A 27,306-nucleotide genomic window follows, 5' to 3' on the forward strand; every position below is an offset into this window, starting at 1 on the left:
TATGCCTTTTGCACACACTGTATATAGACTTTATTTTTTTCTACTGTGTCATTGACTTGTTTATTGTGTTATTGGCTTGTTTATTGTTTACTCCATGTGTAACTCTGTGTTGTTGTCTGTGTCACACTGCTGTGCTTTATCTTGACCAGGTTGCAAATGAGAACTTGTTCTCAACTAGCCTATTTGGTTAAATAAAGGTGAAATAAATCAAATAAATTAAAATGTTGATAGAAATTGCAAATGTTCACACATCCCCTTTAGCATCTATATGGTGACCAATTAGCAATAATGAGTAGTCATTATGTAAGGTTATCATGTATCCTACATGTCATTTCGGTGTTTATACTTTACACACATTTCTGTAGTTCTCAAAATCCATATAGAGTAGACAAAATAGTTACAGATCTATAGGTTTACCAAACAGTTAGTTTAGTGATTAACCATTAAGTGCAGTTGGATTAAGTGATGGTCAAATGTATTTAAATAAATAAGAGAACCGTGTGAAATGTATTGTGAGCATTGCATTGTGAAAGGCAATTACTTTATATGAAAGGTATTTCTACATGAAACACGGATTATGTTTGATGAAAAAGGTAGTGTGATTTCATGTGTTGTACTTAGTCAATTGAAAAGGTGCTTAAAGTTTTGAAAAAACAACCTTTTTGTTCATCTGTTTGGAGTTTTGTACGGAGTTGTGAAATTGTACCACATACTTGTGAAAATAGTTCCAAAGCAAGAAAAAAAAGTGCAGGCAACATGCTGCTCTGAGAAACAGACCTACAGTAAATGCAGTAGTATGGCGTTGATGTAATTATCTAGATCTACAGTGGAGGTCCCTGTTGCTCATTAACTCCCTGGAGTCTATGTCTCAAATGGCAACCTCTTCCCTATGGGCCCTGGTCAAAAGCAGTGCACTAGATAGGGATTACGGTGTCATTTGGGATGCAAACCCAGTTTGTTTACCTAAGGTCCATTAGAACTCTGGGCCTTTTCACTTGAAGCACAGGACAGAGGTCACAGTAGTGTCAACAGCATTCCTTCACCTGGCCTGCGTATACGCAGGTGCATGAAAGTTACACAACGATTGGCTTGACTTCAACTCTCTTTAATAGCCATCACAATCACCCACTTTCTCATTCAGTTCTGAGTTACTGAGCACCGAACTAATTAGGAAGTCTTTGAATAAACTCTCTTAACCTCCATCAGACATATGAACAGAAGCCTTATTTACTTAAGTTTATTTAAGAATACAACACAGAAACAATACTAAACCAGTGAATACATATAAAACACTTTATTAATAAAAAGATTAAAGCATTGCCAAGTTACACAAAGTTGAGTTTTCATAAAACGAGGATGACAATCTACTGCATATTGAGGTCTTGACTTCCTCTCTAAACCTGAACAACATTGGTAAAGGGAGTTCACTGACTGACCTCTAATTAATCCAATCCTTAAAAAAAAAAAAAAAAGCTTAAATATCACAGATGGGTGGTCTTGATAGATGACATCTAGTCTCCTATCCTCCTGAAGTTGAGTCGGGAGGTCCCGTGGTTTTTCACTGAGGGTTGCACTGTGATTGAGAAGTCTAGGACCCCTGGTCGGTTAGGCAATATGGATGGGCGTGTCCCAGGTCGTTTTTATTGATAGATGACATCTAGTCTCCTATCCTCCTGAAGTTGAGTCGGGAGGTCCCGTGGTTTTTCACTGAGGGTTGCACTGTGATTGAGGAGTCTAGGACCCCTGGTCGGTTCGGTAATATGGATGGGTGTGTTCCAGGTTGTTTTTTATTGCAGTCACACAGCACACATTATCTCATACTTCTTACAATGCCTGGATAAGTATTTATCTTGAATGTATCAGGAACCACATTAATATGATAGTCTAGCAAATCTTCTAAAAATACGAGATGGGGACTACAGGCTGATTGACATATACAGGCCACAGGATGCAGCAGCCGTCAGAGTTAGACTCCTTGTTGGGTTGGTCTGCTAGTCCTCCTCTCCCTCAGACTCGGACTCTACATGAGAAAATAAACACATTATTATTAAACAGCTCCTCTTAGTGGTCAAAATAGGAATTACAGGTGAGTGCTCATCACAGCCCAAGTCTACAGAATGTTAATAGTCCAGTTTCATTGATTCAACAATGATTTTCTGAAAATGCAATGGCTTTCTTTTCAGTTATTGATTAGGTTACCTGTAACTGTAACCTGTATTTAACCTGTAAATGGTACCTTCTTCTGCATTTTGCAGCCACTCAACAAACTTCTTCATCTGCTCGACAAAGACACCTTTCCCTTTGGTGGTGTGAGTGTCTTTGTACCACCTCAGAATGGCCTCCTCACTCAACACATCAGCTGGGTGGAGAGAAGACGGACAGAACAGAAACATTTAGCATAGCACCACAAGGAGAAGTTATGTGAAATTGGAATTTCAGTTTACTTCCTAAATTGAAATGGAATTGACCGCAACCCTGACTACGAAGACAAATGAAAGAGATACTTTTTTTTTTTCTACATAGAAACTGTGAAACATTGTCCTGTATAAAATGATAACACTGACCTTTGTAGAAGAGCACCACTATCTTGGAGAAGGACTTCATGAAGTGGATATTGTCATAGCAGTACTCCTGGATCCTCAGCAGGAGCACCAGCTCTGACTGGCCCTGGGTGCTGAACGCTGCTAGCAGGGGGGCATAGTGCTGGAGGGGAGAGGATACACACCCCATCAACTGTCATTCATTCATGGTTGACGTTAGCGTTGTGCAGTACTTCAAGGTGTTTGAGAGCCTCCACAGCTCTCATGTTATAGAGTGGTTGGGTTAGGAGTGAGATAAGTTATTAATGGTTGATGTTATGATGTACTTTAAGGTGTTTGAGGGCTTGCTCGGTGACCAACTCCTCCTTCTTGTTCCACTCCACAGCATTCATGAGAATGTTCCACAGCAGACCAATCACAGCCTGCTCCTGGAGAGCACTCCTCTTCATCTCCTCCTTCACGTACACCACCATCTAGAACCACAGAATAATTATTTACTGTCCTTTATGTTGGACAATGGAATTGATCATTTTTGCTTCTACAACCCAACCCAGAGACAAACACACCCCAATGAGGGGTTGAAAGCAGAGGGGGACGCAATGCAGTGCTCTTGGAGCTTGTTCAAGGGCACAAAGGCAGGACATGGTATCTGGTATTCCACCTCTCGTATGGGGCAGTCCTGAGAGAGGCGCTCCTGCAGTTCTTTCTGCAGCTCCTTGCGTGTTCCCTGAGACTGCTGCACACGCATAAAGTCTGACAGCTCCTTCAGCCCCGCCTCATTGAAGTACTTTGAGAAGTGCTCCATGTTCTGCTTGTTGGCAGGAAACAACTCCTAGAGAAACAACAAGTCTTGACTCAAACAACTTCCAATGAGCTTCAACCCTACAAATTCACTACAACAGTTCCCTCTTGTGGCTGAGCACAGTAAAAAAAAATGTAGCACTGTAAAAGAGTCTCTCTAACCACCATTTGAGGAGTCACTGAATTTTTTTACATAAAGGTTCAAAACCACTGCTCTAGGTTACCTGCCTAAAAAGTGTTTCTTACCAGGAGTTTCTTATCCAGGTTAGCCTTCCTCAGGGCTGAGGTGACTGCATTGGCATCTTTCTCAGATATCCATGCCTTGAACATCTTCACCGCAAAGGATGCAGAGATACCTGCAAGATACCAATAACAGACAAGAGTAAGAGAGCAACTTGGAAGAAAGCCAGAAATATATGCCTCAAGAACCCACCCCCCACACACACACACACACCTTCCTTGACAACATTGTCACTGAAGAGGCTGGTGAGGATGGGTGGGGGCAGAGTGCTGTTAGCCAATAGGATACCAGTCAACATAGCCAGCTTGGTCTGCTCTGATTCGCTGAATGCCTTCAGGAACAGCAGAAGCTATGGGATAAATCATCAGGACAGGAAATGATGTCAACTAAAGACAATAGGATAAAAAATGATCTACACAGCTGAAGATATAAAGTCTAATCACAAGTACATAGGATAATCCCAAACTGAAGTAGAACTGCTGTAGCGACTTCATACGAGCCTGTTTCCTGTGAATACTTTACCTTTTTGATTTCCTCCTCGAAGGCATTCTGCAGGTACTTGTACCTCCTGATAAGCTTGTTAAAAACCTACAGACACACACAGAGGGACATGAGATTCAGTGACAGACACAGAGAGACAAACAGATCGTGAAGGAGTGCAGTGACTTTAATCCAGGAGGATTATATAAAAATGGTCATCGTGGACACACTGGATACTCCCAGGGGATTGGTGGCTATTAGCAGATCTAATACCACTCCACTGCGGGTGTCTCCCTCCGACATTCCCTTCTACCCCAGTCAATGGTAAAACAGAGAGAGAGTGTATGTTTATATATGTGTGCTCACGCATTCATGAACAGCCATGGCCTGTTCAGCCCACTATCATCCAGAAAGCAAGGTCAGTAGAGGTGCATCAAAGCTGTGAGAGAGACTGAAGAACAAATTCCATCTCAAGGCCATCAGACTGTTAAATGGCCATCACTAGCCTGCCTCTACCCAGTACCCTAAACTTGGTCACTGTCACTAGTCGACTACCACCTGGTTACTCTACCATGCACCTTAGAGGCTGCTGTATTTGATTGTGTGTGTGTGTGTGTGTACCAACCTGAGCATAGTGGCGGAGGTTGGCATGGTTCTCCTTGGTGGTAAACACACAGTGTTCTGTCACCTTGGTCTTGTCCCCCTCGTCAATGCGCGTCCCACCGGGAGCTGAGACAGACAGTTATTTACATTACGATTGTAGTGATTGAGGGGGCAGAACCAGCACAGCCGGAGAGGGTAGTGACCCTGGTGCCATAAAGGTCAACACACCACTTCAATGACCATCTATCCCGCTCAGCCATAAAGCGATTAGAAAGAAGAGACGGACGGACATAGACAGACGGACAGAAAGACGTGGCAAGTCATCAGGGTCAAGGGTTAAAGCCTTAGCCCCGTTAGCTAGCAGCATGGGCATGTCCTTCCTGTCAGCTATAACTGTAGAATAATCAGAGCGAGACCTACCTATCTACCCTATGTCCATGATTGATTGATATAACAAGAAGTTGTGGATATCATGGTGATAGTGGCGCATAAGGATGGGAGAGATCAGACCCTGATGTACAGTAATTAGTAATCACACGTTAACTGGATTATTACACAACATTACTACACCCATTCACAGGAAGGAGAGAGAGAGACAGAGAGAGAGCACTTTGTTTCCGCCTAGTCAATCATCTATTTACTATCATCTCTCCATTTTTTCCCTTTATCTGTTCCACCCCTGAGGTGGCTGTTGACATAGGGTGATCCATTGTTGTATCCCGTTTGGGCTAAATGAGGATGTATGTGAGGGCTTAACTACTCACTACACTATCTGAAGTCTTAGAGCCGACCTGTTAGATCTGGATCTAATGTCTACTATCCCTGTTGACTTCATAACTGCTTCATAGGACTGCGGTGGATTTAAAAAAAAAACATCACTTACTGTATGTATTCATGCAAATATCATACCGTCAGTGTAGCACATTTTATTAATAGTGTGCCTGCATGAACCAGGTACCTAGCCTTCATGCTACTAAAGGCTAATGTGGTTCCCTGAGAGGCTGGTTCCTTTCATGTATCCCTGGTTTCCATCTGAGCTGCTGTCTCTCCCCTGACACTGCCAGGCTCTTATTATAGGAGCAGGGTAAACCGGTTATCTCTAATAGGCTTGACATGCAGTATGCAGTGACTGACACAGGCCCCATCCTGTGTGTGTGTGTGTGAGACGGAGACAGACTGACAAAGACTGTACATTCAATTCATTCTACAAAGATTACACACGGCAGGATGTGACTGAGCATGTGTTTGTGAGTGTGGTCAAAGACGTACTCTTTGTGAGTATTCCATGCCATGTAAACAATGAGTGTGTGGGGAGAAAGACAGTGATTATAGAATAGATCTACCAGCTTAGGTCTGCATGGTCACACTGACCACCAGTTAACAGGACACAGGGTTCAGCATATTAATCAATGCCCCACCCCCCTGAACACAAATATGTCCACAAATACAAAAAAAGTGTGTTCAAGTACCCTCATCTATTAGTGAGGAAAACGTGAGAGTTAGAACAAGTGAATACAGCTCAATGAGCAGTCCACTGACACATACAGGAGGAACAGTGTATCCGGTTCTCTGATAGGCCAGGATGTCTTTGATCATGGAAAATGACCCTGGTAATCTGACAAAGCCAGCAGTGATCTGTTTGTCCTTGCCTGAGAGGACATGGTCATGCTTGGTGCCCTAGTGCGAATACTGATACGGAGGGACCGGGATGGCCCATTACGGAGCAGTGATCTGTTTGTCCTTGCCTGAGAGGACATGGTCATGCTTGGTGCCCTAGTGCGAATACTGATACGAAGGGACCGGGATGGCCCATTACGGAGCAGTGATCTGTTTGTCCTTGCCTGAGAGGACATGGTCATGCTTGGTGCCCTAGTGCGAATACTGATACGAAGGGACCGGGATGGCCCATTACGGAGCAGTGATCTGTTTGTCCTTGCCTGAGAGGACATGGTCATGCTTGGTGCCCTAGTGCGAATACTGATACGGAGGGACCGGGATGGCCCATTATGGAGCAGTGATCTGTTTGTCCTTGCCTGAGAGGACATGGTCATGCTTGGTGCCCTAGTGCGAATACTGATACGAAGGGACCGGGATGGCCCATTACGGAGCAGTGATCTGTTTGTCCTTGCCTGAGAGGACATGGTCATGCTTGGTGCCCTAGTGCGAATACTGATACGAAGGGACCGGGATGGCCCATTACGGAGCAGTGATCTGTTTGTCCTTGCCTGAGAGGACATGGTCATGCTTGGTGCCCTAGTGCGAATACTGATACGGAGGGACCGGGATGGCCCATTACGGAGCAGTGATCTGTTTGTCCTTGCCTGAGAGGACATGGTCATGCTTGGTGCCCTAGTGTGAATACTGATACGGAGGGACCGGGATGGCCCATTACGGAGCAGTGATCTGTTTGTCCTTGCCTGAGAGGACATGGTCATGCTTGGTGCCCTAGTGTGAATACTGATACGGAGGGACCGGGATGGCCCATTACGGAGCAGTGATCTGAAACCAGGTGCAGATGTCCATGATACTATAGCTACCTTAGTACAACACCTAGCAACCTCATCAAGCGGGGCAGACCTCTTGGTGTAATGGCAAAGATTATGTACTGACAGTCCTGGGACCTGGATTCAATGCCCGGTCGGGCTGCCTGCTAAATTCAGCGCAATCCACTCACCGAGCATGCTCCCCGCGATGAGGATGTCGAAGAGAGTGTCGGCATAGCGACGGTAGTCGAGTCGGGACCCGGTAACGTCCAGGAACTTGGCTACAGCATCGAGGTCCCCTCCTGCTTCGTTGAGGCCCAGAATAATTGTGTCTCTAAAAACTGTGGGCTCAAACTTCTCCTTTTCATCTGGGTGGGGAGGAAAGGGCAGAGGAGAACATCCTTGTTGCATGTACACTAATGTGTGTTAAACCTTAACACAGTTAACATCAGAAAGTGAGGTATGGTAAACCATGCATAATACAGTAGATACCTTATGCCAGGGATTATCAACTAGATTCACCTGCAGGTTGATTTTTTTCTTGAGCGGATGGTCAGGGGGCCAGAACAATAATGACAAATAATTGGTGGACTGCAAATTGACCGCAAGAAGCCTAAACAGATATAATATTTGACTAAAACCATCACGCTTATATTTGTATACAGATTTTCCTAGATTAAAATCACTTGAAGCATATTTTCACAATCTTTTACAATACAAAAAAAATAAAAATGTGCTCAGAAAACTTTTGTCGGGTCAAATAAGACATTCCTTCAGTTCCCCAGCCAAGGTGTGATGAGGACAAGGGACCCTGCCCTGATGGGACACTACTTACCCTGGGGGAGAGTTAGCCTCCCCGATTGATCCTCTGTGGGTTTCACAAAGAACAGTATCCAAACAATATCCCCTTCATTAACAGATCACTGGGTATCAACACACGGCTCAAGAGAATCAACAAGGTGCCCCACGGAGTATGAACCCAATGTCCCTACGACACTACACGTTCTTCTGCTCTGTGAGTAATATATATAACGACACCCACTGCTTCTGAACTGGCAGGAAGTTCAGCTATAGCCTGGTCCCAGATCTGTTTGCGTGGTCACGTCTGGGAGTTGCCAAGAGAGCACAAACAAGAGAGCTGACATTCTAGGAACTTAAACATCTTATTGACTGGGAGCCAGCCTGGATCACAGTAGGTGTTGTGTAAGGGAATGTCAAGCCACAACAATCCATTGCTGCAAGAGATAGATCAAACAGAACCCTTGACACAAAGAGTATTTATAGTCTGTTTATGTGTGGAGAGGACAGAAGAGAACAGGAGAACCCTGCTAAACCTTTGCTGGTCCCTTACTAAGAAGCAGATCTTAATAGGAGAAATCTAAGCTAAAAGTGCGCATTGACACTCTGGAGGTCGTGAGACTCAAAAGATAATCAAGACATCTCACAGTCTTAAAGAGGCAGTTGATTTAAGAAACGGGTTCAATTATTTGGTACTGCAACTTGACACTGTCTGTCGTCTTGACAACATATTGGTATTGCAATTTCACACCATGCATGTTGTCTTGCCAACATACTGTATGTGGTAAACATTAGGCATTGACATTGGGCGTTGACAGCTGTCTGTGGCTGTAACTCAACTCACCCCTTTTCCTGGTCTTGAACCGCTGGCCTGTTAGCACTGGCTTTTGTTGCTTACCGGTATTCATAAAAGTCCTGAGGAAGAAAACACACACACAGAATCAGGAAATGAGCAGACCATTAGCACTACAACATACAATAGTACCATTCCATCGAATGACAGAATATCTTTGTTTCTGTCAGGCCTACTGCAACAGCAGTCTGTAAACAAAACATATTTAAAGGCCTGTAACATTATTTATACGTGTTAATATGCCCAAAATATACAATGTCTGACAGTTTACTAACAGCCAACAAACCATTTAATAATAGTTCACAAGCGCTTCAGTCAATCTCAGACCTTCAACACACCTTCAACATGTCACTGAGCAGCCATTTATTTTCTACAGGCTTCCACAACTAAAAGTCAGATGTTCACATGCCCAACCAGAGTCCAGAAGGCTAAAGGAACAGGTGAAAGCTCTATGCTTACCAGCTGTGAGTCCCTCTTAGCAGTGACAGGGAGTTATTTAGAGTGTCACTGGATTTCCTGTGAATGTCTCAGACTTGTCCTGCCTGTCAACCTTGTGTCCTGTGCTATATACTGTATGTTGCAGGCTCATCCCGGTCCATGTCCCTGCAGCGTAAACTAGTCTCTCCCTGATTCGCTCAATCTAATTCCCTCTGAATCCCCCCTCGCTCTTTCTCTTAGACGCGTGTCAAATTACAACAAGGACATGTCGGACCATGGTACACACACAAACACACACACACACACACACACACAAAGGTTCTTTGAGGGCACACTCCTCCTTAGGACAGACATATACAGTCAGACAGGCCAGTACTAGAGGGTCAAGTGATTAAGGAACTGTATAATCTACTTTACCACACCAAGACATGTTGTCTGGAGGGGATTCCACAGAGCACACTGTAGTAACCTTGTCCCAGACCTGGATGTGCTTTAGCCAACTTCTCTGACTGGGTGACATATCATAATTGGTACAACAGTGTCAGGGTACAGGCAAAAGCCAGGGTGGCAAGTCTGCTGAAAAAAAATGAAACAAAAAATAGAATAATAAATAAATATATTCGGCAACACATCAACAAAACATTTCTGGACAGCTACTAAACAAACATGCTGAGGATGGCAAATACAATAGCAGAGTACCCCTCCCATTTGGGTTCAACTCAAGAGTTTGCGCTCCTGCCGTCCAGGAAGCACTCCAGACTCCCATGTGTGCCACACAAACTGATTCTGATGAACAAATCAGGAGAACAATAGGGACATGCCATCTCGCTCACCATTTCACAGTGCATTCTCTTGTACGTCAAGCAAAAATCAGAAATTTCAACAAAGAAATATCTAATATCATGTTAGGCATGACAAGGAATGAGCAGAGCAGGGAGGACTTGTCTGAATTCTACAGATGGGTTTAGGCTGTCTGTATCTGAAATCAAATAAACGGTGTATTTGTCACGTTCTACCCTTAATTTCCTTTGTTTTGTATTTATTTAGTATGGTCAGGGCGTGAGTTGGGTGGGCAGTCTATGTTTGTTTTTCTATGTTTTGGGGTATTTCTATGTTTCGGCCTAGTATGGTTCTCAATCAGAGGCAGGTGTCATTAGTTGTCTCTGATTGAGAATCATACTTAGGTAGCCTGGGTTTCACTGTGTGTTTGTGGGTGATTGTTCCTGTCTCTGTGTTTTGCACCAGATAGGGCTGTTTTTGGTTTTCCACGTTTATTGTTTTGTAGTGTTCATGTTTATCTGTTTTTATTAAATATGAATCAATAAAACCACGCTGCGTTTTGGTCCTCCTCTACTTCACCACAGGAAAACCCTTACAGTATTGGTCACGTACACAGAGTTGGAGAAGTTATCACAGGTGCTCCAACAATAGCTAGAAAACAATATGCAAATAATCCCAAAGTAAAAATCCACTCATCAGAATGAGCAATGTCAGAGACCGTAATATAAATACAGGACCAGTCAAAAGTCTGGACACACCTACTCATACCAGTGTTTATTTTCACTATTTTCTACAATGTAGAATAATAGTGAAGACATCTACACGATGAAATAACACAAATGTAATCATGTAGTCCTTCCCTGTGTTTCCTGTCTCTCTGTGCCAGTTCGTCTTATATGTTCAAGTCAACCAGTGTGTTTTTCCCGTGCTCCTGCTTTTCTATTCTTTTACTAGTCCTTCCGGTTTTGACCTTTGCCTGTTTTTCTGGACTCCATTCCCGCCTGCCTGACCATTCTGCCTGCTCTGACCTTGAGCCTGCCTGCCATTCTGTACCACCAGAACTCTGAACTGGTTTTGACCTTTGGTCATGGACAGGCAATTCTGTCTACCCCTTTTGGATTGTTCATAAACATCTTGGACTCGAACCATCTGCCTCCTGTGTCTGCATCTGGGTCTCACCTTGTGCCCTTAAAATTGTACGCCGCCCTATGGGACTCCCAATCACTGCCGGATTTGAACCAGGTATTGTAGTGTTGCCTCTTACACTGAGATGCAGTGCCTTAGACCGCTGCAAATCAAATCAAATTTTATTTGTCACATACACATGGTTAGCAGATGTTAATGCGAGTGTAGCGAAATGCTTGTGCTTCTAGTTCCGACAATGCAGTGATAACCAACAAGTAATCTAACTAACAATTCCAAAACTACTGTCTTATACACAGTGTAAGGGGATAAGGAATATGTACATAAGGATATATGAATGAGTGATGGTACAGAGCAGCATACAGTAGATGGTATCGAGTACAGTATATACATATGAGATGAGTATGTAGACAAAGTAAACAAAGTGGCATAGTTAAAGTGGCTAGTGACATAAGAATGCAGTCGATGATCTAGAGTACAGTATATACATATGCATATGAGATGAATAATGTAGGGTAAGTAACATTATATAAGGTAGCATTGTTTAAAGTGGCTAGTGATATATTTACATCATTTCCCATCAATTCCCATTATTAAAGTGGCTGGAGTTGGGTCAGTGTCAATGACAGTGTGTTGGCAGCAGCCACTCAATGTTAGTGGTGGCTGTTTAACAGTCTGATGGCCTTGAGATAGAAGCTGTTTTTCAGTCTCTCGGTCCCAGCTTTGATGCACCTGTACTGACCTCGCCTTCTGGATGATAGCGGGGTGAACAGGCAGTGGTTCGGGTGGTTGATGTCCTTGATGATCTTTATGGCCTTCCTGTAACATCGGGTGGTGTAGGTGTCCTGGAGGGCAGGTAGTTTGCCCCGGTGATGCGTTGTGCAGACCTCACTACCCTCTGGAGAGCCTTACGGTTGAGGGCGGAGCAGTTGCCGTACCAGGCGGTGATACAGCCCGCCAGGATGCTCTCGATTGTGCATCTGTAGAAGTTTGTGAGTGCTTTTGGTGACAAGCCGAATTTCTTCAGCCTCCTGAGGTTGAAGAGGCGCTGCTGCGCCTTCTTCACGACGCTGTCAGTGTGAGTGGACCAATTCAGTTTGTCTGTGATGTGTATGCCGAGGAACTTAAAACTTGCTACCCTCTCCACTACTGATCCATCGATGTGGATAGGGGGTGTTCCCTCTGCTGTTTCCTGAAGTCCACAACCATCTCCTTAGTTTTGTTGACGTTGAGTGTGAGGTTATTTTCCTGACACCACACTCCGAGGGCCCTCACCTCCTCCCTGTAGGCCGTCTCGTCGTTGTTGGTAATCAAGCCTACCACTGTTGTGTCGTCCGCAAACTTGATGATTGAGTTGGAGGCGTGCATGGCCACGCAGTCGTGGGTGAACAGGGAATACAGGAGAGGGCTCAGAACGCACCCTTGTGGGGCCCCCGTGTTGAGGATCAGCGGGGAGGAGATGTTGTTGCCTACCCTCACCACCTGGGGGCGGCCCGTCAGGAAGTCCAGAACCCAGTTGCACAGGGCGGGGTCGAGACCCAGGGTCTCGAGCTTGATGACGAGCTTGGAGGGTACTATGGTGTTGAATGCCGAGCTGTAGTCGATGAACAGCATTCTCACATAGGTATTCCTCTTGTCCAGGTGGGTTAGGGCAGTGTGCAGTGTGGTTGAGATTGCATCGTCTGTGGACCTATTTGGGCGGTAAGCAAATTGGAGTGGGTCTAGGGTGTCAGGTAGGGTGGAGGTGATATGGTCCTTGACTAGTCTCTCAAAGCACTTCATGATGACGGAAGTGAGTGCTACGGGGCGGTAGTCGTTTAGCTCAGTTACCTTAGCTTTCTTGGGAACAGGAACAATGGTGGCCCTCTTGAAGCATGTGGGAACAGCAGACTGGTATAGGGATTGATTGAATATGTCCGTAAACACAACGGCCAGCTGGTCTGCGCATGCTCTGAGGGCGCGGCTGGGGATGCCGTCTGGGCCTGCAGCCTTGCGAGGGTTAACACGTTTAAATGTCTTACTCACCTCGGCTGCAGTGAAGGAGAGACCGCATGTTTTCGTTGCAGGCCGTGTCAGTGGCAATGTATTGTCCTCAAAGCGGGCAAAAAAGTTATTTAGTCTGCCTGGGAGCAAGACATCCTGGTCCGTGACTGGGCTGGGTTTCTTCTTGTAGTCCGTGATTGACTGTAGACCCTGCCACATGCCTCTTGTGTCTGAGCCATTGAATTGAGATTCCACTTTGTCTCTGTACTGACGCTTAGCTTGTTTAATAGCCTTGCGGAGGGAATAGCTGCATTGTTTATATTCGGACATATTACCAGACACCTTGCCCTGATTAAAAGCAGTGGTTCGCGCTTTCAGTTTCACGCGAATGCTGCCATCAATCCACGGTTTCTGGTTTGGGAATGTTTTTATCGTTGCTATGGGAACGACATCTTCGACGCACGTTCTAATGAACTCGCACACCGAATCAGCGTATTCGTCAATATTTCCATCTGACGCAATACGAAACATGTCCCAGTCCACGTGATGGAAGCAGTCTTGGAGTGTGGAGTCAGCTTGGTCTGACCAGCGTTGGACAGACCTCAGCGTGGGAGCCTCTTGTTTTAGTTTCTGCCTGTAGGCAGGGATCAGCAAAATGGAGTCGTGGTCAGCTTTTCCGAAAGGGGGGGGCAGGGCCTTATATGCGTCGCGGAAGTTAGAGTAACAATGATCCAAGGTTTTACCACCCCTGGTTGCGCAATCGATATGCTGGTAAAATTTAGGAGTCTTGTTTTCAGATTAGCTTTGTTAAAATCCCCAGCTACAATGAATGCAGCCTCCGGATAAATGGTTTCCAGTTTGCAAAGAGTTAAATAAAGTTCGTTCAGAGCCATCGATGTGTCTGCTTGGGGGGATATATACGGCTGTGATTATAATCGAGAGAATTCTCTTGGAAGATAATGCGGTCTACATTTGATTGTGAGGAATTCTAAATCAGGTGAACAGAAGGATTTGAGTTCCTGTATGTTTCCTTCATCACACCATGTCTCGTTAGTCATGAGGCATACGCCCCCGCCACTCTTCTTACCAGAAAGATGTTTGTTTCTGTCGGCGCGATGCGTGGAGAAACCCGTTGGCTGCACCGCGTCGGATAGCGTCTTCCCAGTAAGCCATTTTTCTGTGAAGCAGAGAACGTTGCAGTCTCTGATGTCCCTCTGGAATGCTACCCTTGCTCGGATTTCGTCAACCTTGTTGTCAAGAGACTGGACATTGGCAAGAAGAATGCTGGGGAGTGGTGCGCGATGTGCCCTTTTTCGGAGTCTGACCAGAACACCGCCTCGTTTCCCTCTTTTTTGGAGTCGTTTCCTTGGGTCGCTGCATGCGATCCATTCCGTTGTCCTGTTTGTAAGGCAGAACACCGGATCCGCGTCGCGGAAAACATATTCTTGGTCGTACTGATGGTGAGTTGGCGCTGATCTTATATTCAGTAGTTCTTCTCGACTGTATGTAATGAAACCTAAGATGACCTGGGGTACTAATGTAAGAAATAACACGTAAAAAAACAAAAAAAACTGCATAGTTTCCTAGGAACGCGAAGCGAGGCGGCCATCTCAGTCGGCGCCGGAAGACCACTCGGGATCCCTGACGCGTTGCGTTGTGCGTAAGAACAGCCCTTAGCTGTGGTATATTGGCCATATACCAGACCCCTTTGGCCTTATTGCTTAAATATACAGTATACATTACAAAATCATGGGCATTAATATGGAGTTGGTCTCCCCTTTGCTGCTATAACGGCCTCCACTCTTCTGGGAAGGCTTTCCACTAGATGTTGGAACATTGGAAGCAAGTCCCCCCAGCATTCAGCCACAACTGCAATAGTGTGGTCGGGCACAGATGTTGGGCGGTTAAGTCTGGCTCGCAGTCGGCGTTCCAATTCATCCCAAAGGTGTTCGATGGAGTTGAGGTCAGGGCTTTGTGCAGGCCAGTCAAATTCTTCCACACTGATCGACAAACCATTTCTGTAAGGACCTCGCTTTCTGCACGGGGCATTGAACACCTACTCATTCAATTTAAGATGACCACAATGGAAATAAGTCCCAGACTTTATTGTGCGTTATCCTCGATGATTTTATTCATGTGCATGTGTGGCTTTTAAGTTGTGTGCTTGTTTTTTTTAAATGGTCAAATTAATAAACTAAACTAAAACTGTTGAAACAGGAAAGGGCGAAAACCAGAAACTGCTACCACAAAGTTGGAAGCACAGAATCATCTAGAATGTCATTGTGTGCTGTAACGTTAAGATGTTCCTTCACTGGAAGTAAAAGGGCCTAGCCTGAACCATGAAAAACAGCCTCAGACCATTATTCCTCCTCCACCAAACTTTACAGTTGACACTATGCATTGGGGCAGGTAGCATTCTTCTGGCATCAACCAAATCCCTATCCGTCCGTCGGACTGCCAGATGGTGAGGAGTGATTTATCAGCGTTTCCACTGCACCAAAGTCCAACGGCGGCGAGTTTTACACCACTCCAGCCGACACCTGGCATTGCGTATGGTTATTTTAGGGTTGTGTGTGGCTGCTCGGCCATGGAAACCCATTTCATGAAGCTCCCGACGAACAGTTTTTGAGCTGATGTTCCTTCCAGAGGCAGTTTGGAACTCGGTAGTGAGTGTTGCAACCGAGGACAGACAATTTTTACAGTCCTGTTCTGTTTGCTTGTGTGACCTACCGCTTCGTGGCTGAGCCATTGTTGCTCATAGACGTTTCCACTTCACAATAACAGAACTTACAGTTGACAGGTGCGGCTCAAGCAGAGCAGAAATTTGATGAACCGACTTGTTGGAAAGGTGGAATCCTATGACGGTGCCACGTTGAAAGTAACATATCTTCAGTAAGGCCATTCTACTGCCAATGTTTGTCTATGGAGATTGCATGGCGGTGTGCTCAATTTTATACACCTGTCAGCAAAGGGTGTGGCTAAAACAGCTCATTTGAAGGAGTGTCTCCACACACACACACAACCGATCATTAAATGTTTTAGAACACCTACTCATTCAATTGTTTTTGTTAATTGTTTTACTATTTTCTACATTGTAGAATAATAGTGAAGACATCAAAACTATGACAACACATATGGAATCATGTAGTAACCAAAAATATCTATATTTTATATTGGAGATTCTTCAAATAGCCACCCTTTGCCTTGATGACAGCTTTGCACACTCTTACTATTCTATAAACCAGCTTCACCTGGAATGCTTTTCCAACAGTCGTTGAAGAAGTTCCCACATATGCTGAGCACTTGCTGGCTGCTTTTCCATCACTCTGCAGTTAGACTCATCCCAAACCATCAAAATTGGGTTGAGGTTGGAGGATTGTGGCGGCCAGGTCATCTGATGCAGCACTCCATCACTCTGCTTCTTGGTCAAATAGCCCTTACACAGCCTGGAGATGTGTCTTGAGTCATTGTCCTGTTGAAAAACAAAATCATAGTTTCACTAAGCCCAAACCAGATGAGATGGCGTATCGCTGAAAAATGCTGTGGTAGTTTAGTGTGCCTTGAATTGTAAATAAAATCACGGACAGTGTCAACAGCAAAGCCCCCTACACTATAACACCTCCTTGCTTTACGGTGGGAAATAAATGTGCAGAGATCATCTGTTCACCCACACCGCATCTCACAAGGACACAGCGCTTGGAACCAAAACTCTCCAATTTAGACTCCAGCCGAAAGGACACATTTCCACTGGTCTAATATCCATTGCTCGTGTTTCCTGGCCCAAGCACGTCTTCTTGTTATTGGTGTCCTTTAGCAGTGGTTTCTTTGCAGTAATTCGATCATGAAGACCTGAGTCTCCTCTGAACAGTTGATGTTGAGATGTGTCTTACTTGGGACGCAATTTCTGAGGATGGTAATTCTAATGAACTTATCCTCTGCAGCAGAGGTAACTCTGGGTCTTCCATTCCTGTGGCGGACCTCATGAGAGCCAGTTTCATCATATTGCTTGATGGTTGTCACGACTGCACTTGAAGAAACTTTCAAAGTCCTTGAAATGTTCTGCATTGACTGACCTTCATGTCTTAAAGTAATGATGGCCTGTCATTCCTCTTTGCTTATTTGAGCTCTTTACTTAAAATTGACTTGGTCTTTTACCAAATAGGGCTTCCTTCTGCATACTTTTGACCGGTACTGAGAGTGAGAATATATAAACTCAGCAAAAAAATAAACATCCTCTCACTGTCAACTGCGTTTATTTTCAGCAAAAGTAACGTGTAAATATTTGTATGAACATAAGATTAAACTACTGAGACAAACTGAACACGTTCCACAGACACGTGACTAACAGAAATGGAATAATGTGTCCCAGAGCAAAGGGGGGTGGGTCAAAATCAAAAATCTGTCAGTATCTGGTGTTGGCACCAACTGCATTAAGTACTGCAGTGCATCTCCTCCTCATGGACTGTACCAGATTAGCCAGTTATTGCTGTGAGATGTTACCCCTATCTTCCACCAAGGCTCCTGCAAGTTCCCGGACATTTCTGGGGGGAATGGCCCTAACCCTCACACTCCGATCCAACAGGTCCCAGACGTGCTCAATGGGATTGAGATCCGGGATCGTTGCTGGCCATTGCAGAACACAGACAGTCTTGCAGGAAATCGCGCGCAGAACGAGCAGTATGGCTGGTGGGATTGTCATGCTGGAGGGTCATGTCAGGATGAGCCTGCAGGAACGGCACCACATGAGAGAGTCTTCTCTATAACGCACAGCGTTGAGATGGCCTGCAATGACAACAAGTTCAGTCCAATGATGCTGTGACACACCGCCCCAGACCATGACTGACCCTCCACCTCGATCCCTCTCCAGAGTACGGGCCTCGGTGTAACGCTCATTCCTCCGACGCTAAAACGCAAATCCGACCATCAGCCCTGGTGAGACAAAGCCGTGACTCGTCAGTGAAGAGCACTTTTTGCCTGTCTGGTCCAGCGATGGTGGGTTTGTGCCCATTGGCGACGGTGGGTTTGTGCCCATTGGCGACGGTGTTGCCAGTGAGGACATGCCTTACAACAGGCCTACAAGCCCTCAGTCCAGCCTCTCAGCCTATTGTGGACAGTCGGAGCACTGGTGGAGGGAGTGTGCGTTCCTGGTACAACTCGGGCAGTTGTTGCCATCCTGTACTTGTCCCGCAGGTGTGATGTTCGGATGTACCGATCTTGTGCAGGTGTTGTTACACGTGGTATGCCACTGCGAGGACAATCAGCTGTCCGCCTGGTCTCCCTGTAGTGCTGTCTTAGGCGTCTCACAGTACAGACATTGCAATTTATTGCCCTGGACACATCTGCGGTCCTCATGCCTCCTTGCAGCATGCCTAAGGCACGTTCAGGCAGATGAGCAGGGATCCTGGACATCTTTCTTTTGGTGTTTTTCAGAGTCAGTAGAAAGGCCTCTTTGGTGTCCTAAGTTTTCACAATTGTGACCTTAATTGCCTACCGTCTGTTAGTGTCTTAACGACCGTTCCACAGGTGCATGTTCATTAATTGTTTATGGTTCTTTTAACAAGCTTGGGAAACAGTGTTTAAACCTTTTACAATGAAGTTCTGTGAAGTTATTTGGATTTTTACGAATTATCTTTGAAAGACAGGGTCGTTTCTTTTTTTGCTGAGTATGTATATATATATATATATATAAAAAAATATGGTGTGTGGACAGCATGTGAATAGAAAAGGTGTACAGCAGTAGTTATATAGGATGAGCCGTGACTAGAAAACAGTATATAAAGTGGGTAAAACAGTATGTAAACATTCAAGTGACCAGTGTTCAATGACTATGTACAGTGCATTCGGAAAATATTCAGACCCCTTGACTTTTTCCACATTTTGTTATGATACAGTCTTATTCTAAAGTGAATGAAATAGTGTCCCCCCCCGTCAATCTACACACAATGCCCCATAACGACAAACCAAAAACTGTTTTTAGAAATGTAAATTTAAAAAAAGGAAAAAAATCACAGGGAAATATCAAATGTACATAATTATTCAGACCCTTTACTCAGTACTTTGTTGAAGCGCCTTTGCCAGCGATTTCAGCCTCGAGTCTTCTTGGGTATTACTCTATAAGCTTGGCAAACCTATATTTAGGGAGTTGCTCCCATTCCTTTCTGCAGATCCTCTCAAGCACTGTCAGGTTGGACGGGGAGCGTCGCTGCACAGCTATTTTCAGGTCTATTTTGATCTGGTTCAGGTCCGGGCTCTGTCTGGGCCACTCAAGGACATGTCCCGAAGACACTCCTGTGTTGTCTTGCCTGTGTGCTTAGGGTCATTGCCCTGTTGGAAGGTGAACCTCTGCCCCAGTCTGAGGTCCTGAGTGCTCTGGAGCAGGTTTTTATCAAGGATCTCTGTACCATTCATCTTTCCCTCGATCCTGACTCGTCTCCCAGTCCCTGCAGCTGAAAAACATCCCCACAGCATGATGCTGCCTCCACCATGCTCCCCATAGGGATGGTGCCAGGTTTCCTCCAGACGTGACGCTTGAAATGCAGGCCAAAAAGTTACATCTTCTTTATAAGCATGCTGAAAGTGTGTTAATTTGTTTACAGAGAATTAGCATGGGTTAAATTGAGATTTGAATGGAGTGGCAGGTTTTTGTTCCTGCGAGTGTGGATCGGTGTTTAGCGGAGCGGTTGGAAAGATCTTGGTACAGCCCGACAGGATGTTCTCAATGCATGCGTAGACGTTTGTGAGGGTCTTCGTGGACAAGCTGAATTTCTTCAGCCTCCTGAGGTTAAAGAGGCCTTCTCGACCACACTGTCTGTGTGAAGGGACCATTTGAGGACTCTGCCACTGGCACCATCAGTCATAGTGAAATGTAATTTACTCAGTAGCCTCCGGTTAGAAAAGATGTCATCAAAACCTAACTCAGTGATAAAATGGTTGTCATTTATATAACAAAGCAGAAAATATTTCCAAAGGACAAACCACATTTAGCATATCTTATTTTACATTGTAGGCGGCTAAAATGGAACCTCGCATCCCTCACAAAAACCCATCAAGCACCTGTCATCAACACCATTACTGCCACTTATGCAGCATTGGAATAGGCTGACAACTGATTATTCAAAAGCATTATCACTGATATGAATGATGCTCTCACAACATCTGGAAGCCTTCTTTACAACAATGAGACAAATAAGCCTTAAGACATAAAGGCTCACACATGCTTATTACAAGTAATAATGCATTATACCTGCAAGTATTATAAACTCTAAGACATTATAAAGGCTCATATTGTCACGCCCTGGCCTTAGTATTCTGTGTTTTCTTTATTATGTTGGTTAGTGGGTGTGACATGGGTGATTTATGTGTCTTGTTTTGTCTAGGGGTTTTGTAGTCTGTGGGGTTGTGTTCAGTTGAGTGTTCTAGGTAAGTCTATGGTTGCCTGGAGTGGTTCTCAATCAGAGGCAGGTGTTTATCGTTGTCTCTGATTGGGAACCATATTTAGGCAGCCATATTCTTTAGGTATCTTGTGGGTGATTGTTCCTGTCTCTGTGTTTTGCACCAGTTAGGACTGTTTCGGTTTTTCCACGGTTTCTTATTTTGTATAGTTTCACATTTTCATCTTTCATTAAAGATGTGTATAAATCAATAAAGCATTATAGATGCAAGTGTTACCAACAAATCACATTTGATGGTTAGGGGTTACTTAAGGTTAGAGTGAGCCTCTTGTCTCCCTACAGCTCTGCACAATGTTTATTCTGTAAAAAGACCTCTAGAGAGCACCAGACAATACCCACGGCTTCAGGCTTTTTACCCCAGTGAGAGCACAGAGAGCTGGGCTAAGGACAGGTAGTCTGCCTTGGGGGATGGTGGAAGTGGTCCCACAGCAATTATCAGTGTGCAAGATGTACACAGGACTCACCTGATGTAAACCTCCACACAGTTGTGTCACCTCAAATGTACCAATTTGATGTGGATGGCTGCGCTAGTAACGTCGCTGACCAGTTTCATAACCACACGTAGATATGGTCAGTCACAACTAGGGTTGCAAAGGGTAGGATATTTTCCAGTAAATTTTCCATGGGACGTTAAGCCCTGGAATTAGGGGAATTAAAAAAATAACAAGTTAGCTTATAACAGTGAACCTTTTTTGTGGGATAAACATGAGGAAATTCTAGGTCCTGCGGCATATTTTGGTTAAACTATCCGCAATTGCATGCACAGTGCACTCTTCTATCACATGTACAGCTGATTCTCAAGATCTTGCACACTAATGAGATGCTATTGAGCCCACACTACTACACTGTCTGAGCCAAGGACTAAATGCTTTCTGTTAAGTTTTGATTACAATACTGGGTGGGGTGAATATCATTTTATATGACACAATTTTTATTAACTAATAAATAGTAGCCAACAGCAACGTGTGTTTAAAATAATTTCTAATTTAACAATTTCTGCTAGTTAGTTTTTGCTACCATGTGGATTTTAGCTTGCTTGAGCCTGCTAACTGAGGAGTGTTAATGCACCCGTTTTCATACACGTTTCATTTTAAAATATTTATCTTACAAATGGAGTTGAGTACATATGCAAATACTGTGCCAAATCATACATGAAGAATGCAAAGATGCAGAATCATCTTGCCAAGTGCATAAAGTTCCCTCAGCGCTCACAACAAGCAAACTGACAAAAGTCCCTCTATTTCTAGTCGAGGGGAAAAGTGATGAATCAAACACCTTATCGATAGCAACAGCTCATGGTCCTCCTGGAATCAGACACCTTATCGATAGCAACAGCTCATGGTCCTCCTGGAATCAGACACCTTATCGATAGCAACAGCTCATGGTCCTCCTGGAATCAGACACCTTATCGATAGCAACAGCTCATGGTCCTCCTGGAATCAGACACCTTATCGATAGCAACAGCTCATGGTCCTCCTGGAATTACAAGTTGTTGTTTTTACTCAATGGAGGAACATAGAGAAATGCTGATGAATATCTTCCTTGAGCTGTGTATGCAACTGGTTCACCTCTGATGCTCACAGGCAATGTGTATTGGAAGAGATTTCTGAATGTTTTTCCTCCCAGCATACACACACCTCCAACCAGACATGCTTTATCTACTAATTTGCTGGATGCAGAGTTCAACAGAGTTCAAGTGAAGGTCAAGCAAATCAGAGAAATCAGACTGTGTTGCAATCATCTCTGATGGGTGGTCGAATGTTCATGGGCAAGAAATAATTAACTACATAATCTCAATCAGTATTCTACAAGAGCACATACACAAGGGACAACAGACACACTGTTCTCCACATTGCAGATGAGCTGAAGGCAGTCATCAATGACCTTGGACCATAGAAGGTATTTGCACTGGTGACAGACACTGCTGCGAACACGAACGCCCATTGGCTGTGCTGCTCATGCATTGAATCTGCTCATCAAGGACATCATGGTACTGAAAAGAATGGAAACACTCTACAAGAGAGCCAAGGAAATGGTTAAGTATGTGAAGGGTCATCAAGTTATAGCAGCAATCTATCTCACCAAGCAAAGTGAGAAGAATAAAGGCACCACATTGAAGCTGCCCAGCAACACCTGTTGGGGTGGTATTGTCATCATGTTTGACAGTCTCCTGGAGAGGAAGGATTTCTCTTCAAGAAATGGCCATATCACAGTCCGCCGATATGGACAGCCCCATCAAGAGGATCCTCCAGGATGATGTATTTTGGGGGAGAGTGGTAAGCAGCCTGAAACCTATAGCAGTAGCCATTGCACGGATTGAGGGAGACAATGCCATCCTGATTGATGTTCAGACTCTGCTTGCCGATGTAAAAGAAGAAATCGGTACTGCCCACTTCACTGTTGTGCCAAGCAGAGGAAATTCTGAAATACATCAAAAAGAGTGAAGAGTTCTGCCTGAAGCCCATACACGCCGCAGCGTACATGTTGGACCCCAAGTATGCTGGCAAGGGCATCCTGTCTGGTGCAGAGATCAACAAGGCCTTTGGTGTCATTACTACCGTGTCTCACCACCTTGGCCTGGATGAGGGCAAGGTTTTTGGCAGTCTGGCGAAGTACACTTCCAAGCAAGGGGTTTGGGATGGAGATGCAATATGGCAGTCGTGCCAACATATCTCATCAGCCACCTGGTGGAAGGGACTTTGTGGATCTGAGGCTGGTTGTGACTTTCCCCTGTTGCCTCCATCATCCTCCAAATCCCACCAACATCAGCCGCCTCAGAGCGCAACTGGTCCTTGTTTGGGAACACACAAACACTGACCAATACAAGGGTTGAAAAATTGGTGGCCATGTGGGCAAATTTGAGGCTTTTTGAGCCTGACAACGAGCCATCCTCAAGGTTGGAAAGTGACAGTGAAGATGAGGCCTCAGAGTCTGATGTTCAAGAGGTGGACATTGAGGAGGTCCAGGGAGAAGACATGGAAGCCTGAGAGGAAGACAACCAAAGCTTTAGTTTCTAGATCATTTTACAGATTTAGGAGATGTGATGGATCATTCAATATTCCCTTTCTTTTGTTGTTCAGTGAAATCATCCCATGTGAAGAGTCAACTCATTTAATTAAAGTTAAATTCGTAACTAAATTGTTTTTAAAAATGATTTATATTGGAAGGATTTAATCATTTGCAATTATGTCTACGTATGATAAGGTAAAAGGTTTGTTTGTCTCCATATGATATGGTAAATATATTCAATGCAAAAAACATGACATTTAAATGGTATTAATATGCATATATTCCCGTTAATTCCCATTATTCCCGTTAATTCCGACGGAATGTTTCCATCTGTGAATATTCCCCAAAATGCGCAACCCAAGTCACAACCAGTGCTTTCAAACCCCCCCCCCCCCCCTCATGATTTCACGTCGAACCATATGCATTGTCACCATCAACACACGTCTAACTGCCACCAACATGCACGGACACATATCAAATGTTATTAGTCACGGGCCTTCCGGATGGCACAGTGGTTAAGGGCGCTGTACTGCAGCACCAGCTGTGCCACCAGAGACTCTGGGTTTGCGCCCAGGCTCTGTCGTAACCACCCGCGACCGGGAGGTCCGTGGGGCGATGCACAACTGGCCTAGCGTCGTCCGGGTTAGGGAGGGCTTGGCCGGTAAGGATATTCTTGTCTCATCGCGCACCAGCGACTCCTGTGGCGGACCGGGCGCAGTGCACGCTAACCAAGGTTGCCAGGTGCACGGTGGGGGGGCAGCAGCAAGGCAAATAGTCTGGGTAGCCATTTGGAATAGGTTTGTTGAGCCCTCTTCATGACTGTCTTGGTGTGCTTGGGCTTGATAGTTTGTTGTTGATGTGGACACCAAGGAACTTGAAGCTCTCAACCTGCTCCACTGCAGCCCCGTCGATGAGAATGGGGGCATGCTCTGTCCTCTTTTTCCTGTAGTCCACAATCACCTCCTTTGTCTTGATCACATTGAGGGAGAGGTTGTTGTCCTGGCACCACACGGCCAGGTCTGACCTCATCCCTATAGGCTGTTTCGTCGTTGCCGGAGATCAGGCCTACCGCTCTTGTCTCATCAGCAAATGTACTGTAGGTGTTGGAGTCGTGCCTGTCCATGCAGTCATGAGTGAACAGGGAGTACAGGAGGGCACTGAGTACACACCCCTGAGCACCCGTGGTGAGGATCAGCGTGGCAGATGTGTTGTTACCTACCCTTACCACCTGGGAGCCCAGGGAGGTGTTTAGTCCCAGGGTCCTTAGCTTATGGATGAGCTTTGGGGGCACTATGATGTTGAGCACTGAGCTGTAGTAAATGAATAGCATTCTCACATAGGTGTTCCTTTTGTCCAGGTGTGAAAGGGCAGTGTGGAGTGCAACATCTGTGGATCTGTTAGGGTGGTATGCAAATTGGAGTGGGTCTAGGGTTTCTGGGATAATGGTGTTGATGTGAGCCATTACCAGCCTTTCAAAGCACTTTATGGCTACAGACGTGAGTGCTACGGGGCGGTACTCATTTAGGCAGGTTACCTTTGTGTTCTTGGGCACAGGGACTATGGTGGTCTACTTAAAACATGTTGGTATTACAGACAGGTTGTACACACAGGCTTTGTAGGCCTGTCCAACTGACATTCAATGCCCAAAATACAATTCCTGGAAACAGGCAACAGTCGCCAGAGAATGCTGACAGGGAGACTCAACAGCCTCTGTGGAGCTCAATGTTTCTGATAAGAACTACAGAAAGTGTGTGCTGGTATGAGAGGATGACAGTGAAACGTGACTACAGTATAAACAGACTGGTCTCATAGATTAGACATGACATAGTAAACATAAGTTACATTTGGTACGGTTAAATAAGACAGATGCTTAAAACAAAAGTACGAGTGTTTGGTCAGGCTGGATGGCTAGGTGTATAACGCGAACGTCTAGCAACCCAAAGGTTGTGAGTTTGAATATCATCAGGGACAACCTTAGCAATTTTCAACTACTTACTACATTTGAGCTACTTAGCATGTTAGCTAACCCTAACATGAACCCAAACCACTAACCCCTAGCTAACGTTAACCACCAAGTTAGAATTCACACCATATTGTAAATTTGTAACATAGTGTAACGACCCTGGGTTTATAAGCGCGGAAATCGACTCTGCCGTTTGAGCGTGCTTTTACGGCACAGTTGATAGCGCGCCGGCCCTCGGGCACGAAGGTCGAGGGTTCGAGACCTGCTCCCTGCTGTTTGATTACACTGGTGTCAGAAGTGTGATAAAACCCAGGGTCGTTACAATATCATACGAAATATGGGGTGTCTCGGTTTTATGTACAGAATAATACGAAATGCTGTTTATACTGTTTATATTAGGTTGGTATAAAATAATGCACCTCAATAAATGAGTGCCCTATCATATTGTAGGTTGGCATTTTGTCATGTTTGTTCTGGAGGTACTAGCTAGACTCCGTAACAATAACCACATAATATCAGATTTTAATCCTAGCCTGAACCTTAACCTCACCGCTAACCCTAACCATAAAATAAGACCAAAAACCTTATTTTTGTTTCATGAAATTTTACAATAGACACTATTTTGACTTTGCAGCTAAGGGGAAATAGCTCAGTTCTTCCTCAAGGACAAGCCTCATGATTCAGACTTGATTTTTCCTTACGGTTAAATAGAGTGTCAAAACCGTAAATGAATTATAATCCACATAATAATTCAAATGTCCTGTTGCTGCTGTAGAAAACTGTCTACTATAGCCATTTAGCCGCAGAGCTAAATCAGATCACTGATAATCTGTACACGTGACAGATTATTTTATTAGGCAAGTCAGTTAAAAACAAATGATTATTTACAATAACGGCCAAAACCTAAACCGGAAGATGCTGGGCTAAAGTGTGCGTCGCCTTGTGGGAGTCCCAATCACGGCCTGATGTGATAAAGCCTGGAATCGAACCAGGGTCTCTAGTGACGCCTCTAGCTCTGAGATACAGTGCCTTAGACAGCTGTGCCATTCGGGAGCCCCGAAACTATCCAATTCCAAATATACCCGAATACCAGTCTCGTTCTCCAATATGCTATTAGGTCACAATATGTCACAAATAATGTTTATAAAGCTTCTTTAAAATGATACATAATAGGTAGTAGCTACATCGTAGCTACATCGCCCATGCCCGTAGTCATTTCCAAAACCGCCCAATCCCTGCGCGCACCTGTAGCGCACCTCAATGGTCGGCAGAACCAGCTTGATATTTGTCGAATAAAAAACTTCTGTAAAGAAGTACTTACGACGAACAACAAACAGTTTAGGAGAGTGTAAGACATGATTTCAATTCCGTTACATTACTAAACTTGTCACAAAATCTCGCCATACTAATCAAGTTTAACAGTTAAACCTGAAATAGTATTACATTTCACGATGTGAAATACTTGAGGGACTTACCCTGCAGTGGTTGACTCTACAACAAGTTGAGATGACGGAAGAGAAGAAAGAATAGTTACTTATCGCAGCGTCGGACTGACCACTTGAAATACAGTCGGGATAAACCAAAGACGTCAGCATAGTGGAATCCAGGCAAAATTAAATATACCAAACGATTACATTAACATACGGCGATCTTTGTACTTCAGATTGATTTATTACAAACAATTTGATTATAAAGAATAATAATAATTTATGTTCGATATACATGCATGACATTAACGTT

At 44.6% G+C, this 27,306-nt stretch overlaps 1 protein-coding gene across 3 annotated transcripts; it reads right to left on the reverse strand.

Annotated features, from left to right (window-relative positions):
• Positions 1-1,221: 1,221 nt before the first annotated feature.
• Positions 1,222-27,230, reverse strand: LOC115131411 (eIF5-mimic protein 1-like). 3 transcript variants are annotated; one of them, XM_065020381.1, is made up of 13 exons: positions 27,042-27,230; positions 16,395-16,615; positions 8,791-8,861; positions 7,340-7,516; positions 4,688-4,791; positions 4,105-4,170; positions 3,796-3,931; positions 3,588-3,697; positions 3,202-3,372; positions 2,867-3,013; positions 2,565-2,703; positions 2,237-2,359; positions 1,222-2,020 (listed from the first exon to the last, which is right to left on the reverse strand). In XM_065020381.1, the coding sequence occupies exons 1-13, from the start codon at positions 27,159-27,161 to the stop codon at positions 1,992-1,994; spliced, it is 1,614 nt and encodes a 537-aa protein (XP_064876453.1). In that variant the 5' UTR covers positions 27,162-27,230; the 3' UTR covers positions 1,222-1,991. The 3 variants fall into 3 exon arrangements, with proteins under 3 accessions (XP_064876453.1, XP_029518981.1, XP_029518982.1); XM_029663121.2 differs by lacking the exon at positions 16,395-16,615 and having other exon boundaries at positions 27,042-27,130; XM_029663122.2 differs by lacking the exons at positions 16,395-16,615; positions 27,042-27,230 and adding an exon at positions 9,259-9,424.
• Positions 27,231-27,306: the final 76 nt, after the last annotated feature.

The sequence above is a fragment of the Oncorhynchus nerka genome, linkage group LG7 (assembly GCF_034236695.1).
Source record: "Oncorhynchus nerka isolate Pitt River linkage group LG7, Oner_Uvic_2.0, whole genome shotgun sequence".
Lineage (NCBI taxonomy): Eukaryota > Metazoa > Chordata > Actinopteri > Salmoniformes > Salmonidae > Oncorhynchus > Oncorhynchus nerka.